Source organism: Miniopterus schreibersii (genome assembly GCF_964146895.1).
Source record: "Miniopterus schreibersii genome assembly, chromosome: 6".
Taxonomy (NCBI): Eukaryota; Metazoa; Chordata; class Mammalia; order Chiroptera; family Miniopteridae; genus Miniopterus; species Miniopterus schreibersii.
In genome coordinates, this window is record NC_138107.1 from 80,552,021 (window position 1) to 80,565,331 (window position 13,311).

At 45.0% G+C, this 13,311-nt stretch overlaps 1 protein-coding gene across 2 annotated transcripts in view; it reads left to right on the forward strand.

Moving 5' to 3' along the window:
• SASH1 (SAM and SH3 domain containing 1) overlaps nt 1-13,311 on the forward strand; it is a 209,502-nt gene that overhangs the window by 142,089 nt on the left and 54,102 nt on the right. For both annotated transcript variants that reach the window (XM_081139979.1, XM_081139978.1), the window contains exons 5-8: nt 1,953-1,993; nt 3,679-3,765; nt 5,992-6,104; nt 10,339-10,440. In XM_081139979.1, coding sequence (XP_080996105.1) covers nt 1,953-1,993; nt 3,679-3,765; nt 5,992-6,104; nt 10,339-10,440 — 343 coding nt within the window. The remainder of the gene's footprint in view (nt 1-1,952; nt 1,994-3,678; nt 3,766-5,991; nt 6,105-10,338; nt 10,441-13,311) is intronic.

Below are 13,311 nucleotides of genomic sequence, written 5' to 3' on the forward strand. Positions count from 1 at the left end.
CTGCCGAGAGCCCTTCTCTATCTGTCCCATCCAGAATTCTCCCCACTTCTGAATCTGCACCCCCCTTGCTTCTCTCCCCCATCCCAGTGCCAAGAGAATTGGGATCTTACCAGTCTTGTTTACCACTGTTCTCAGTGCCCCAGAGGATGCCAGACCTTAATGGGGGCCGGGTAAATATTTATTGAAGGAAGGAATAAATGGATGAAGGAAAGAAAACAAAGGGAGGAAGCAGATTAACCTCGAATTTGCTAAACACTGAGTGGGACAAGGAATTGGTTCACTTCGGGGGTTCTTTTTCTTAAGTTTTTTAAAAAACCTAATTGATAAGTTCCTTAGGAATTTTCTTTAGGCCTTCATTGAGGGCTGAAGTAGTTTAGGATCTGAAGGGGAAATGTAAACACTGCAGTTTTGGAGCCTCATAGTTGTAGCTGAACTCGATGATAAATGCTTAAATAGGTTTTCAAAGAGCAGCAGAATATTACCATTGCTTCCTAGCCATCGGGCTCCATGCTGAAGTTCCCACCCTTTTTTACCCCTTTGGCAGTGAAAGTGATGGGCAGAAAAGGCCTGACGACCTGCTTCCAGAGCTGCCGTTTCCAGGCCTTGGCGTCTGGCTGGAAGGATGAATTACTAGGAGGCCTTTGGAACTGACTTCTGAGCATTAATTTCTTCCACCAGGAGATCAGTAAATGACCCCTTCCACCTGCTGCCATCCAAATTTGGAATTTGGTTACATCACTGATTTTTGCTCCTGCTGGATGAGTTTTATAATCAGTCTCAAGGAGAAAGGAGATGGCATTTTGTGTCGCTGTTCTGCCAGCTTCTGTTTGCAGGGACAGTTCACTGCGTCCAAATTAAACTTCATGTGGTGCCATTTTTCCCCCCTTTGCAAATTGATGAGTTGGGTAGCCTCATGCTTATGAAACAGTGCTTGCTATTCTTTGGCCAGTATTTAGATTGTGAACTTGTGAAATTTCATAAATAAGGTCCCAGCTGGCCACGGCAAGATGAATAAAGGGTCTCCAGTGCCATCTGCTGGCACCCTAGGGAAGTCTAGTAGAAGCACCTCTTGCAAAACAAACACAATCCAAAGTGCAAACCTGAGGATAAATTATTCAAAATGTGTGATAATTGGAAGAAAGTTGATGTAAACAATGAAAGGATTGTAAGTCTGTGAGTTTGCTGGAGAAATGCTTAACTGCCTGGTTTGTGTCTGTGTTCACATTTCAGGTTGTTTGGGTTCATCTCTATCAGCAAACTGGCAGCCAGGCCGGGGCAGGGCGTGGGCCAAATCTGATGCCCACATCTTTTAAAACATTGCGTTATTTGCCATCACTTAAAAATGTGGAGCTCTCATTTTTAAAAAAATGCAGATTTCTGGCTTTAATTTGAACATTGGAAGATCTAGCGAGATGCACAGTGCACTTGCCAATTGGCAGCTACCGGCTGGAGGACCTACATGCTGGCTGCCTTCTCTCTTTGGGGCATCCAGCCTCCTGTTGCTTGGGGGGGTCCCTACTCCCCCGACTGTTTCTCCTACAGCTTACTTACCTCCTGGTCTGAGTGGCATTTGTGATCCTAGGTCTATATTTTCCTTATTATTTGCCGCCTTTTCCCCGTTTACACAAGAGACTTCTCAATGGCGGTAATCTAATGGGTAGTTAATAGTTCACAGAAATGGAAGGTACTTCAGCTCTCACCTAGGGAAGTCCGTCCCCTTCATTTAATAGAGGTCTTACCCTGGAGTGAGTCTTTAATAAATGTTGACAAATGGTCCGTGAGTGTGTTTCTAGAAAGGCAGTCCCTGGCTAGAAAAGGCCGTTGGTAAATACCATATAAAAACGTTGCTGGCTCGGCTAAGTAGTATTGACGCGGCTCAACCTATTGAGGGGGTTGTCAGTTCTCCTACGAAGGCAGGGCCCCCTGTAATCAGACTTGTTTTTCTTTTCTAGGAACTCTCTTCACAAGTCCAACTCGGAAGACAGCGCTGTAGGTCAGTACCACTTTTCTAGGTTTATCTATTTAAAATGCTTTTAATACTTTGTAGAATACATAAATACCTGAAAACACAAAAACCACAGACACCTTCCACCCTGAAATAAGCACTGTTAAGATATTGATATACAACTTTCCTCTGTTTTTTTTATACTGTATTTGTATGGGTTAAAAAACAACACATAGTTGCAATTGTATTCTAGATTATTTTACAACTTTTTTCAATTGACTTTGTCCTGAGCATTTCCCCACATGACTGGGTATTCTTTACAGTAAAATTCTTACGTCTGCATGAGAATCTGCCGTATTGGATGTGCCATAATTTAATCGACCAGTCGCTTCTTTGCTGAACATTTAGTTTCCAGGATTTTTCCTCTATCACAGAGAAATGATGCTACTCTAAAAATCTTTGAGCCCATCCTTGATCATGATAAATCCTTTGATTTGGGACTTTTGAATCAAAGAGTATGCACAATGAAGGTGTTACAGATTTTATATTTCCTTGATTATAAAATCTACTCTTGATTCAGTAACATCTTTTCTGTTTGGGTCAGAGGGAGCCTGGCAAAGTAATTGTGATTAAGAGCATGAATGCGCAAATCAGGCTTTGATTTGGATTTGAATCTTGACTCTGCCAACTAAATAATGACTTTTGGGCAGACCCCTTGCCTCTCTGAGTCTCAGTTTTCTCACCTACTAAATGGGAACAATGATACATCATATGTTCATTGTGAGTATTAAGTGAGATGGCAACGTGCCTGGATATGGTGAGTGCTACGTAAACGTTAGCTGTCACCATTTATTTTTTAAGCCATACCTTCATTTCAGAAACATTAAAATGGGGGAAGGGGATGTATAGTTTACAGTCAAAGAATTACTTTACATTCCAGATTGCCCTCGTTTCTCTTTGTTTTTTAAAAGTTATTACATATTATTGATGACCAGCACCTTCCCAGATACTAAAAATGTGTAGCTATGACAATTTGTTCTCACTCGAAAGTCACTCGTGTCGGTCTGGGAAGGAGCGGAGGGTGGGGGACCTGCTGGGAGCTGTCCGCTTTTCTTGCCATCGTGCCCTGGCCGAGCTGTAGGAAGGTCACCAGGTACCTGATGCCAGAGAGCTGAGAACCCTGCCCCAAGCATCGCTAGGCGCACGCGAGTTCCGCGCCTTCGGGAAACGGCGTGGGGCAGCCCCCGGCCCGGGGACCCTGCCCTGCGGATCTGTGTGCGCAGGACGTACCAGCTGTGCTCTCCATGAAATCTGGGCTCACAGAGATAAATCGAGGGTAGATCAGCAACAAGAATAACCACAAAGTAAACCTCGTAAAGTATCCTGTTTGTGGTTTGGTTGAGACAGTTGTAGCTGAGACCGGAGGGGGTGGGGGCTGTCCCACAGGACGAGGCAGAATTAGACACACCCGTTAAACAGACATCAAAGCGACTGTAAGGATGTGTGCTCTGCCTGCCTGTTTGATGTTTGCTCCTGTCTCATCCCTTCTGCCGCATCGCTGGCTACCAGGAGATTTGCATTTCTTTTCAGCAACTTTATAGGCATTTCCAAGTCTCTTTCCACAAGCTGAAAGAGAAAAACTGCTTAATCAAAGTATTCTTACAAGCTTTGAATTATGAGGACGAGGCTACTTTTGTTATTAATGAATTTATTGCTTGTGTCTTTCTTTCAAGGAAAAGGAGATTGGAAGAAGAGAAATAAGTATTTCTGGCAGAACTTCCGAAAGAGCCAGAAAGCCATAATGAGACAGACTTCAAAAGGTGCGGAAACCCAGCCTCCCACAGTAGGGCCTTTTCGCGCTCTGGTGTTAAGAAGCCTGGGTCTCTAATCTAAACGGTTGCTGCAAGTTAGACTAACTCATCGCATGTGCCCCCGAAATGTTCAGCTCTCTGACATTCCTGTCATTACTTTGTCCCAGTGGGGATTTTTTTTTTTTTTAAATCAAAGGAAACAGAACAGCAAGAGTTGGCAGGCTATCCCCACAGCCCCTTCCCCGCCCCCGTAGATCTGACAGCAAAGAGCAAGTTTTGGTTTTCTCCACACACCAACCTCAGGAAGGCCTGTTAGTTTGGGACCTTCCTCCCGCCCCATCACTTGGGGCCTTAGCCACCTCCTGAACTTTTGATGCTGGTCGGCGGAGGGACAGTTACTAGGTGGTTGCCCTGGAAACCCTATCTAATGGTCTGACATCATGGGAATTTGCCCGGGCTGCTTTGTGAAGGGAGCTCTGCCCTCCTGGCTGTGTCTTTGTTGTTGTTTATGTAGGAGGTAAATATGCCATCCCTTTGAGGCCCGCTTACATAATTTATGCTTCCCCCCTGGCATCCAGAGGGCGACTGGAAAGGAGCCACTTCCAGCCTCCAGCCCTGCTGACTAAGGTTATCATTGGACGCATATTTTTAGTTGCTCACCGGCGACATTGCTTGATTCCTTTGATAGCGTCTCAGTGTCCCGCCCTGTTCCGAAGGCTTTTCCACTTCTTCATACACATGGAAAGGAGAAAAGCGGACGCAGGCACCGTGCACGCCAGCAGCCACCTGGCTTCTCTGGCAGCTTCAGGCGTTATTTTTTAGATCCGTCCTGCGTAAAGAGAGTTATTCTTAAACATTCTCAGCTTTTCCTCTGGTGCACGCCCAGAGTCACTTGCGATTCAAAGTAGACCTTGGATCCTAACAGCGTCTCATTTAGAAAGGAAGAGAAAAGAGCAAGAGAGACAGGGATGGAGGGAGGGAGCGGGCAGTTAACCAGCTCTAGTGGATTTATTTTAAAACCCAGCCAACTCGCCGCCACCCCCTCCACCCCCTGGAGGTGACACAGATGGGAAAATGAATCACCCCAGCAGGCTCCCCCCTCGCCCGGCACACTGTTACTCTTCCCGTGCAAGGAGGCGAGCGGCGGAGGGAACCTGAGTGGTGGCTCTGGACTGATGGATTACGGGATGGAAATGAGGTTAGGGAAGCACAGGGGGACTGAAATTGCGAGGTAGGTCCGGGCTGAAGGGCTCCTACAAGTGCGCAGCCCGCCTCTCTTCCTCCGTCCCTGGACACCAAGGGCGAATTAAGCCGTAGCCGAGCCTCCTAATGACCCCGAAGCTGGTGAGGTACGTGGGGGGAAGACAGGGCAGAGGGAGAAAGATGAGGGGCTAGACGAGGGCTCGTTCCCAGTGTGCCCATGACAGCCGCTTTCCCGGGCGCTGAGCAGAGGCGCGCAGGCCAGCGTGGCTCACAGATGGTGGCGGCGCCGGCAGGCTCTTCACTTCCCGGGGAAACTCTTTCAAGGAAACCTAACGGGATTCTGCTTCCCTCCGCGGTCCTGGCTGCCTTCGGTTTCGAGCTGGAAGTTGAGTTCCTCTCGCAGTTTGGAAACATTTATGCCAGTGACACTTTCGGATAGATCCATAGGTAGCACCTTCCTCCCAGGGACCCAGTGCTTCAGCTCATGCCCGTGGTTTTAGGTATTTGCACCCATCCCCTGAGGAACGACCGTCAGATAGCCCAGCAGGAATCCGGGGCTTCCCAGGCCTCACGGCAGCTGGCTCCGTGGCCTCTCTGTCACAGCAGAGGCATCCCTCCCACTCTTTCCCAAAGTATTTTCCTCTCATTCATAGTCACGATGGAAGGGCATAGGGAACCCTCAGGCGAAGGAGCCTCGGATGCCCGTCTGCTCTTTCTGGGTTTTCTAATTAGGTCTCTGCCCACCTCCTACTCGTGGTCCGTGGGATTTCTTCCCAAACTCCTCCACCAGATCCTCTGTCACAGACGCCCCGATCCTTTTGGAGGCTTCATTTCGTGGCACCGTTCACGCGTTCTTGGTGCCAGTTTCCCGATGACAAGGGCTCCCTGGCTTCCTGCAGCGTGGCCTGTGCCGTCCCCTGCCCGCCGCACCCACATTCAGCCTCGGGCCCGGTGGGGGGCTTTCACGGTGGGCATTGTGGCGTGGGTCTTTTCGTGTGTTCGTTCCTGGTGACATCTGTCTTTAATCCTTAGGAGAAGACGTGGGCTACGTTGCGAGCGAGATAACGATGAGCGACGAGGAGAGGATCCAGCTGATGATGATGGTGAAAGAGAAGATGATCACCATCGAGGAAGCGCTGGCGAGGGTGAGCGCGCTGCTCGGTTCACTGCCTGAGGGCCTCCTCCCACTCCCAGAGGGTCGGGCCGCTGTAAACCGATGTTTGGTCTGCACCCCTCCCCCTTGCTCTCTCTGAAATCAATTACAAAAAACACCTAGACCTCCAGGACGTCAGGGGGGTGTTTCTCCCTCTGCCAGAGACTTGAAGACCATGCGTAGACTTTGATCCTGATAGAATCACCCAGCATCAGGAGAGACGTTTGTCCATGTGCCGTTTGGAGCTGGGTGTATCCCCCAGTACACTTTTGTATTGGGGAAAATTTCGGCTATGTTCCAATGAGACAGGTTGGTCCACGATGCTTTGTTTATATGAATTCCATCTCAGTGATGGATATGTTCGCACTGTGGCCATGATTCATATCCCTGAAAACCCAGTTAGCAAAAGAAACCAAGATCAAAGTGGAAGGGCTGCAAGGAGCCAGTATCAGAAACACCGCTGTAAGCTGCACTAGCGTTTGAACAAAATGAAGTTTATGAAACAACTCACAGTGGGTATATTTTTTTGAGTGTGTAATTTAAAAAGAGCAGCTTCACTTATGTTTTTTTATATTTTATTAACTGAATAACTGGATAGTTTCATCAAATCTAGTGGAATTTCAAATGCTTTCTAATTTTTGATAGGTACTCAATATATGTGCTTTAAGGAAATCAAGCTCATTAGTAAAAAAAAAAAAAAATTGTTTAGGGGGATCTAGATAATTGGTGTATTCTAAATAACACAACTTCCAGGTGCTCTTGGCAGGTAAGTGTAGGGTCAAATCTTGGATTAGTTCTGGAGAGTTTAGAAAGCCCATGAAACATTTGGAAACCACAGGTTATTCATTTATCTGGGTAGTTTTTATGGTGTGTGAGTGAGGATGGGAGAGTATGAAATAAACTCACTTGAAAGCTTTGGATGAAAGGGAACACTGTTGTTTTGGTGTGAAGATGTCAGCAGTGATGGAGCTGTGTCGTAGAGAAATATGTCCATTGACATTTTAACTGGGGGAACTGTCTATAGGAAATAGTTAAGTCCTTGATGTTTGTCACTGACCCAATGACGTTTGGCATTGGGAACTTGTCTTAATGCCGGTGTTTACATCAGGTTCCTAGAACCCGAGCTGAGACGATTCTTATGCACATGATTTATCGAAGGATAGCTTTCAGGAGAAACTTCTAAGTGAGAGAGGGAAGCCGGAGAGGTAGAGAAGCTGGACAGAGATGGGATTTCAGGAGAAGCCTGGCCTCAGCCTGATTTCCTTAGGGAGTAGGGAACCCTGGAAGGTGAATTACATTATAGAACTTGTCCTGCCAGAGAAAAAGAGGCTGCACACTGATGGGGAGCAGGGAGCAGTCTTCTGGGCATCTCTGGGGAGACGGCTCCTTGTCAGCCACGCATGGATAGCTCTCCAGAGCACGGGATAGGTGAACAGTTTCGTAAAGGGAGTGCGGGCATCTGGTATAACACTGTAAACTGGGAACCTGAAGACCGTTTTGAACTGTTTCCTTGTAGCAGCTACTGAACATCAGTCATGTGATGTGGACAATTAGGAGGCTCATGGAGAGCCACAAAGTGATTGAGGTTCTCTTTTAATAGGTCCCATGGGGTAAAATCGGAAAGGATTTATCTCAGAGCAGCAGAAAAGAGTTTAATCACTTTTCTCAAGTATATGAGGGATTATTAAACAGTACATCTTAAGGAGGTACTGAAGAGTGTTTTATTTTGTTTTAATCTCAACTGAGGGCAGAATAAAAGGAAATGAGTTAAAATTGCAGCTGGAGGGGATTTAGAGGCGATATAATACAAATGTTCTTTACAATAAGCACTCTTAGAAATGGGAACATTTTAGAATATCTCTCCCTAAAGGTCTTTAAGATAGAATAAGCATTACTCTACTAAAGATGGACATTCTCTCCAAGAATTATGTCATAGACTTCAAGTATAAGAAAACTACGAGACTAGGAAAAATAGGATGTGAGGGAATATTTCCTCCTCAGACGGAGACACTGTCATGCACACATTAAAATGTCATTATTCTAAAAACTTGGGAATTCAACTAAAACTCTATAAATGTGCTTTAAAGTACTTATATTCTCAAATGAAATTATTAGTTGCCGCCCGGCTGGTGTAGCTCAGCGGTTGAGCATCAACCTAGGATCCAGGAGATCGAGGTTCGATTCCCGGTCAGGGCACATGCCCGGGTTGTGGGCTCGGTCCCCAGCCGGGGGCATGCAGGAGGCAGCCGATCAATGACTCTCTCATCATTGATGTTTCTATCTCTCTCTCCCTCTCCCTTCTCTCTCGAATCAGTAAAGACATTTTTTTAAAAAAAGAAATTATCTGTTGCCTTTCCTTTATAAAATTATATTTAAATCAAAACTTCTGGAGCAGAATGGAATGTCAGAATATAATTATATAAATAAAACCAGGTGGTAAAATGTACTTTATAAATTTTAGAGATTGAGTTTTGTAATAGGACCTCTAATAAAACACATAGCCTGTTACACTTAAGTTAATTATAAAAATAAGTGGCAAATTTGGATACAGCACAGATTTAAATCTGTGTCAGAAGAAACAGAGGTGCTCTTGGGCCCCAAAGTAAATGATGGAATGGACAGATAGCAGAAGAAAAACATGAATTCTGTTTATGATTGATTAATTAGGAATTTGACTTGTTTTTAAAGGGGAAGCTTATTTAGTGGCTCCTAGGAGTCAGAGCTCAGGTTGAGTATAAAAGCAGAGCATAGACCTGGAGGAAACAAGTGATGACCCCATTGCTCAGCGGGCTGCTGTTCCAATAACACAGTGAGAATGTAGCAACACAGACACCAGTATGTCTGGAAGGAAAGAGCATTCTAGTATATAATGTAAACATACTACAAAGATTAGAACAATACTAATGCCCTAAAGTACTAGAAAGATTAAAATGAGATTAGTACCCCTAATAGCAGAAGTGCAAATACCCAGAGTGGATGCAAGCAAGCTTCGAGCTCTCATTTCTCTGAAACCACAGAGTGATGATAATGCTATAATAATAGCATTAGGTGCAGTGTGCTAAGAGCTTTGCTGTAATATCTTAATTCAGGTACAATCTTGTGAGATGGACTTAGTGTCATCCCCATTTTTCTGATGGAGGAGCTGAGTCTCGGAGGGGTTAATAATTTGTCCAAGGGCCCTCCGCCAGTGTTTGGTTCCGTAGCTAAGCTCTTGCCCATTAATAAACACTGTCTGCCTCCTTCTGGTCCATCTCCTGTCACATGTGCACAGAAAAGAATTTCATAGTAGAGTAATGCTTTGGAAAGGTGCTGGAAGGACATTGTCAGTTCAGTGGCATTGCCGTATCCACAGTCCCAGTGATTGAGGGCAGTGTGACACCATCTCCTGCGCTGTCAGGCCCGATGTTCCTGGTTGATGGTGGCTTTATTCATGGAACATGAGTTGGTCAGTGTCTTAAAATCATATATAAAAACTGCTTCATAGTAGAATTTTAATACAGTGACTTCATTCTATTATATACAGAGTTAAACTTCTACGCATTTTATGAAAATACATGTGGAACTTACATTTGCCATGTTGAAAGATCCTTCATCTAATTCTACCATGTTAAATTTGCTAATTTTCTATACTGTTTCACTTGTCTTTCTGTGTTTTTCAAAAAAGTAGAAACCTAGTTTCTGAACGCTGGCTTTAAATGTCTCTGCACATGTTCTGGATCCCTTTCTTGTCCTCTCATCCACAAGGGTCTCCAATAAATCCCAGTGTATTTAGTGGGTAATAACATTGAAATGGCAACTGGAAACCATTTAGAACAAGAAAAGCGAGTGATTTTTAAAGATCAATTTCAGGCTTCCATCTTGGTTTTGCTCAAATGTTCATAGTCTACCACCGCACTGTGTCTTCTACAAAGAGAGGTAATTCAGAGGCCGGACTACAGACAAGTCTTGTTTGAGAACTTAAGTTGAACTGTGAAAGATGAGTTTTGATGTTGGAGGGGGGACATCAAGGTTCTTTTTGGGATATAGAAGACAGTTCAAAGAGTCGGTGTGTCTGTTGGTTTAATTTAGATGAAAACCCACAGGTCTTCTGGTTTTGAGAAGCTTGTCTTTGGCTGGCACTTTGTCACCAACAGTGGCACCAAGAAGGTACCAGTGTCCTCTCTGCTGCTTAGTAGACAGCGCTGGCCATTATTTCCATCTCAATCTTCTATTTCCTCTCGTGGCAGCTCAAGGAGTATGAGGCCCAGCACCGGCAGTCAGCTGCCTTGGACTCTGCCGACTGGCCAGAAGGTTCTTACCCCACATTTGATGGCTCATCAAACTGCAATGTAAGTTTGCTTTCTCTTGGAGCATTTTTTTTTTCTTTTAAATACGTTTTTATTGATTTCAGGGAGAAGGAGAGAGAGAGAGAGAAACATCAGTGATGAGAGAGTCATTGATCGGCTGCCTCCTGCGCGCCCCTTACTGGCGATCTAGCCTAAAACATAGGCTTGTGCCTTGACCGGGAATTGAACTGTCACCTCCTGGTTCATGGGTTGATGCTCAACCACTGATGCTGTTATAAGTGAAATTTTTTTCTTACTTCCTTTGTGAATTGTTCAGTGCTACTGTATAAAAATGGAACTGATTTTCGCATGTTGACTTTGTATCCTGCAACTTTGCTAAATTTGTTTATTTAACAATTTTTGTGTATGTCGGGGGGGGTGTTGAATCTTTAGGGCTTTCTACAAATAAGATTATGTCATCTGTGAACAGAGATTTTTACTTTTTATTTTCTATTTTGGATGTCTCTTTTTCATGCTGTTTTAATGTGATCAAAATATTGCTTCCTAAACTAGGAAGTAAAATTCCAGAGTTTCAAGCCTACGTTTCATGTGTCGTCATCAAACCATGAAGTCTTCTGTTATGGAGTAGTTTAGTTTGTTAGGTCATCTGCTCCTTAAAATTTGGAAGCAACTGTACCTTCTTGTCTTCAGCCTCTTGTCTTCTATCTGGGCTCTATACAGCCAGTCATATTTCTAAAACATACCTCTTTTCTTGCAATCCTGTGTTTTGAAAAAAGCCTGACTGTTTTCCGGTTCTGTCAGACACATTCCAAAATTTTTGGCACACTCAAGATGGGATGTGATCTTGCTTTAATCAATTTCTCCGCTCTCATCTGTCACCCCCTCCCCCAATAGTCTCCACTCCAGCCACATTGGACCCTGCATGTATTTCCACACTCTCTGATTTCATTCATGCAATTCCCTCTGCCTAAAATGCATTCCTTCCATTTGTTCTGGGTGAAAAATCTATGCATCCTGCAAGGTGAAGCCCCCTCCCACCTCCTCTGAAACTTCCTTAAACTTCCTCACCTATAGCTGATTGCCTCCTGTTCTGTGCTTTTTGCAAAACTAGCTTTACACATGAAGCTGAAAGTTACCCTAGCTTCCCGGGACTTACTGTGCATTTCCACCTCCTAGGACACTGAGCTCCCCGAGCGAGCACTGCGTGCTGTGTTACTGAGTCTCCAGTGAGTGCCTAGCTCAGTGTGCACCGCATGCAGCGTGTGTGAAAATGATCAGTGAACAGAGTTATAGTTGAATGTTCATCCTTCCTGGCTGCTTTAGAACCTGTTTTACGTTTTGCAATTACAGGCTCGGCCTTTGCCTTTGTTTGCATCTAAGCAACAAATGAGGGCTTATCGGAAATAAATAGAACTCTCCTGCTACCTTCTGTTCCATGATTTCTGGAATCAAGCACCAGATTTCCATGGCAGCTAAGAAAACTCCCTAAAAGATGATTAATTTGGAAGCCTTGCCTGGGTGGCTCTTGTGTGAAAGAGACCGAGACGTTGCCATTTATGATAATAAATGTGTTATACGCTAGCCTGCAGCGTGTCCTGGGACTACGAGGTCATCAAAAGAACCACTCCCGTGGTTTTCAGTGTGCCTTTTGGGGTCCCTTATCCCCAACTCACAAAGACTAACAGTATAAATATAAATCATGAACCTAAGGAATTGTGAAGAAAAAGTACAGTAACTCAGGACCGATGTGAGTCAGACTGAGCTCGGGAAGAACACAAAGACCCTACTGCTGCAGTGGGTCCTTTAGCATGAGACTCACTGCGCACTGTCCTGGTTAACAGCATCTGAGTCAAGGGAGGGGTGATAAGACTGTCCATTCAGAGAACCAGGACTGTCGGAAAACCCCACACTGAGATGGCCAGGAGAGAGGCTGGTCTCATTTAGGAAGAAGTTACTATAAATTGAGTATTTTGAACGAGTTGCTACGAGAGCATTATTAAGTATTGGTTTATTGATTCCTTTCAGGGGGTGAATCAGAACCATCACCTGATACAAACTGTCAGAATGAAATGGGTTCTTCTTAAAGGGTGCACGTTTCATTCCTTGTGTAGTTCTTGGCTCCTTTAGGGGACAGCTACAAAGTGCTTGCTGGGTACCAGGCATAGCGCTAGACATTCGGGGTCCAAAGGTGAAATGAAGGCAAAAGGGACAGGCCTGCCCTGACGTGGCGTACACACACCTCAGGGCAGAGGTTGAAACGCCCCCACATGGACTCAAGATGCCATGTGCACACTTCCACTATTAGCTTTTTAGGGAACTGTTTCTTCATTGATGGCTCAGAAATAAAGCCAGCAGGTCCTAGTGGGACAGAGGGCTGGGAATACCATGTGCTCCCTCCAGTTCAGCACCATCTTCCAGACGCTCTAAAGGGTGATTTCCCTTTACGCTGAGGGATGTAGGGAAAAACTCCCCAAAAGATGATTAATTTGAAAGACTTTTGATTCCATGTTAAATAGACAGGCTACTGTAGAGACAGGCTACTCAGCAATGGGGAGAGTTTTCTGAAGCCATATGATTTACCTCGTGTATTTTGCTGGCTGACTTTCTGCAGACACCTCTGGCCACTTCCAGTCACGCTATTCTTTACTACAGCCATCTACCATTGGCACTGAAGTTTGCTTGAACTTGATTATAATCCTGGTGCACATGACACTCACCCCACTTACCCTGATCTTAGTCTGTCCTGTGTTTTTGTGGAAACTCAGCAAGAAACTCCATCCAAAGTATTCCTTCTCAATTATTCGAGATTTGCCTGATAGCAGAGTAATTAATTTCGGATAATTCCCCCTGTGTCCTACTGCGGCCGCCATGGGTTAGGCGCTCTGATTATCTTTTGTGGGAGAGTCAGAGTTT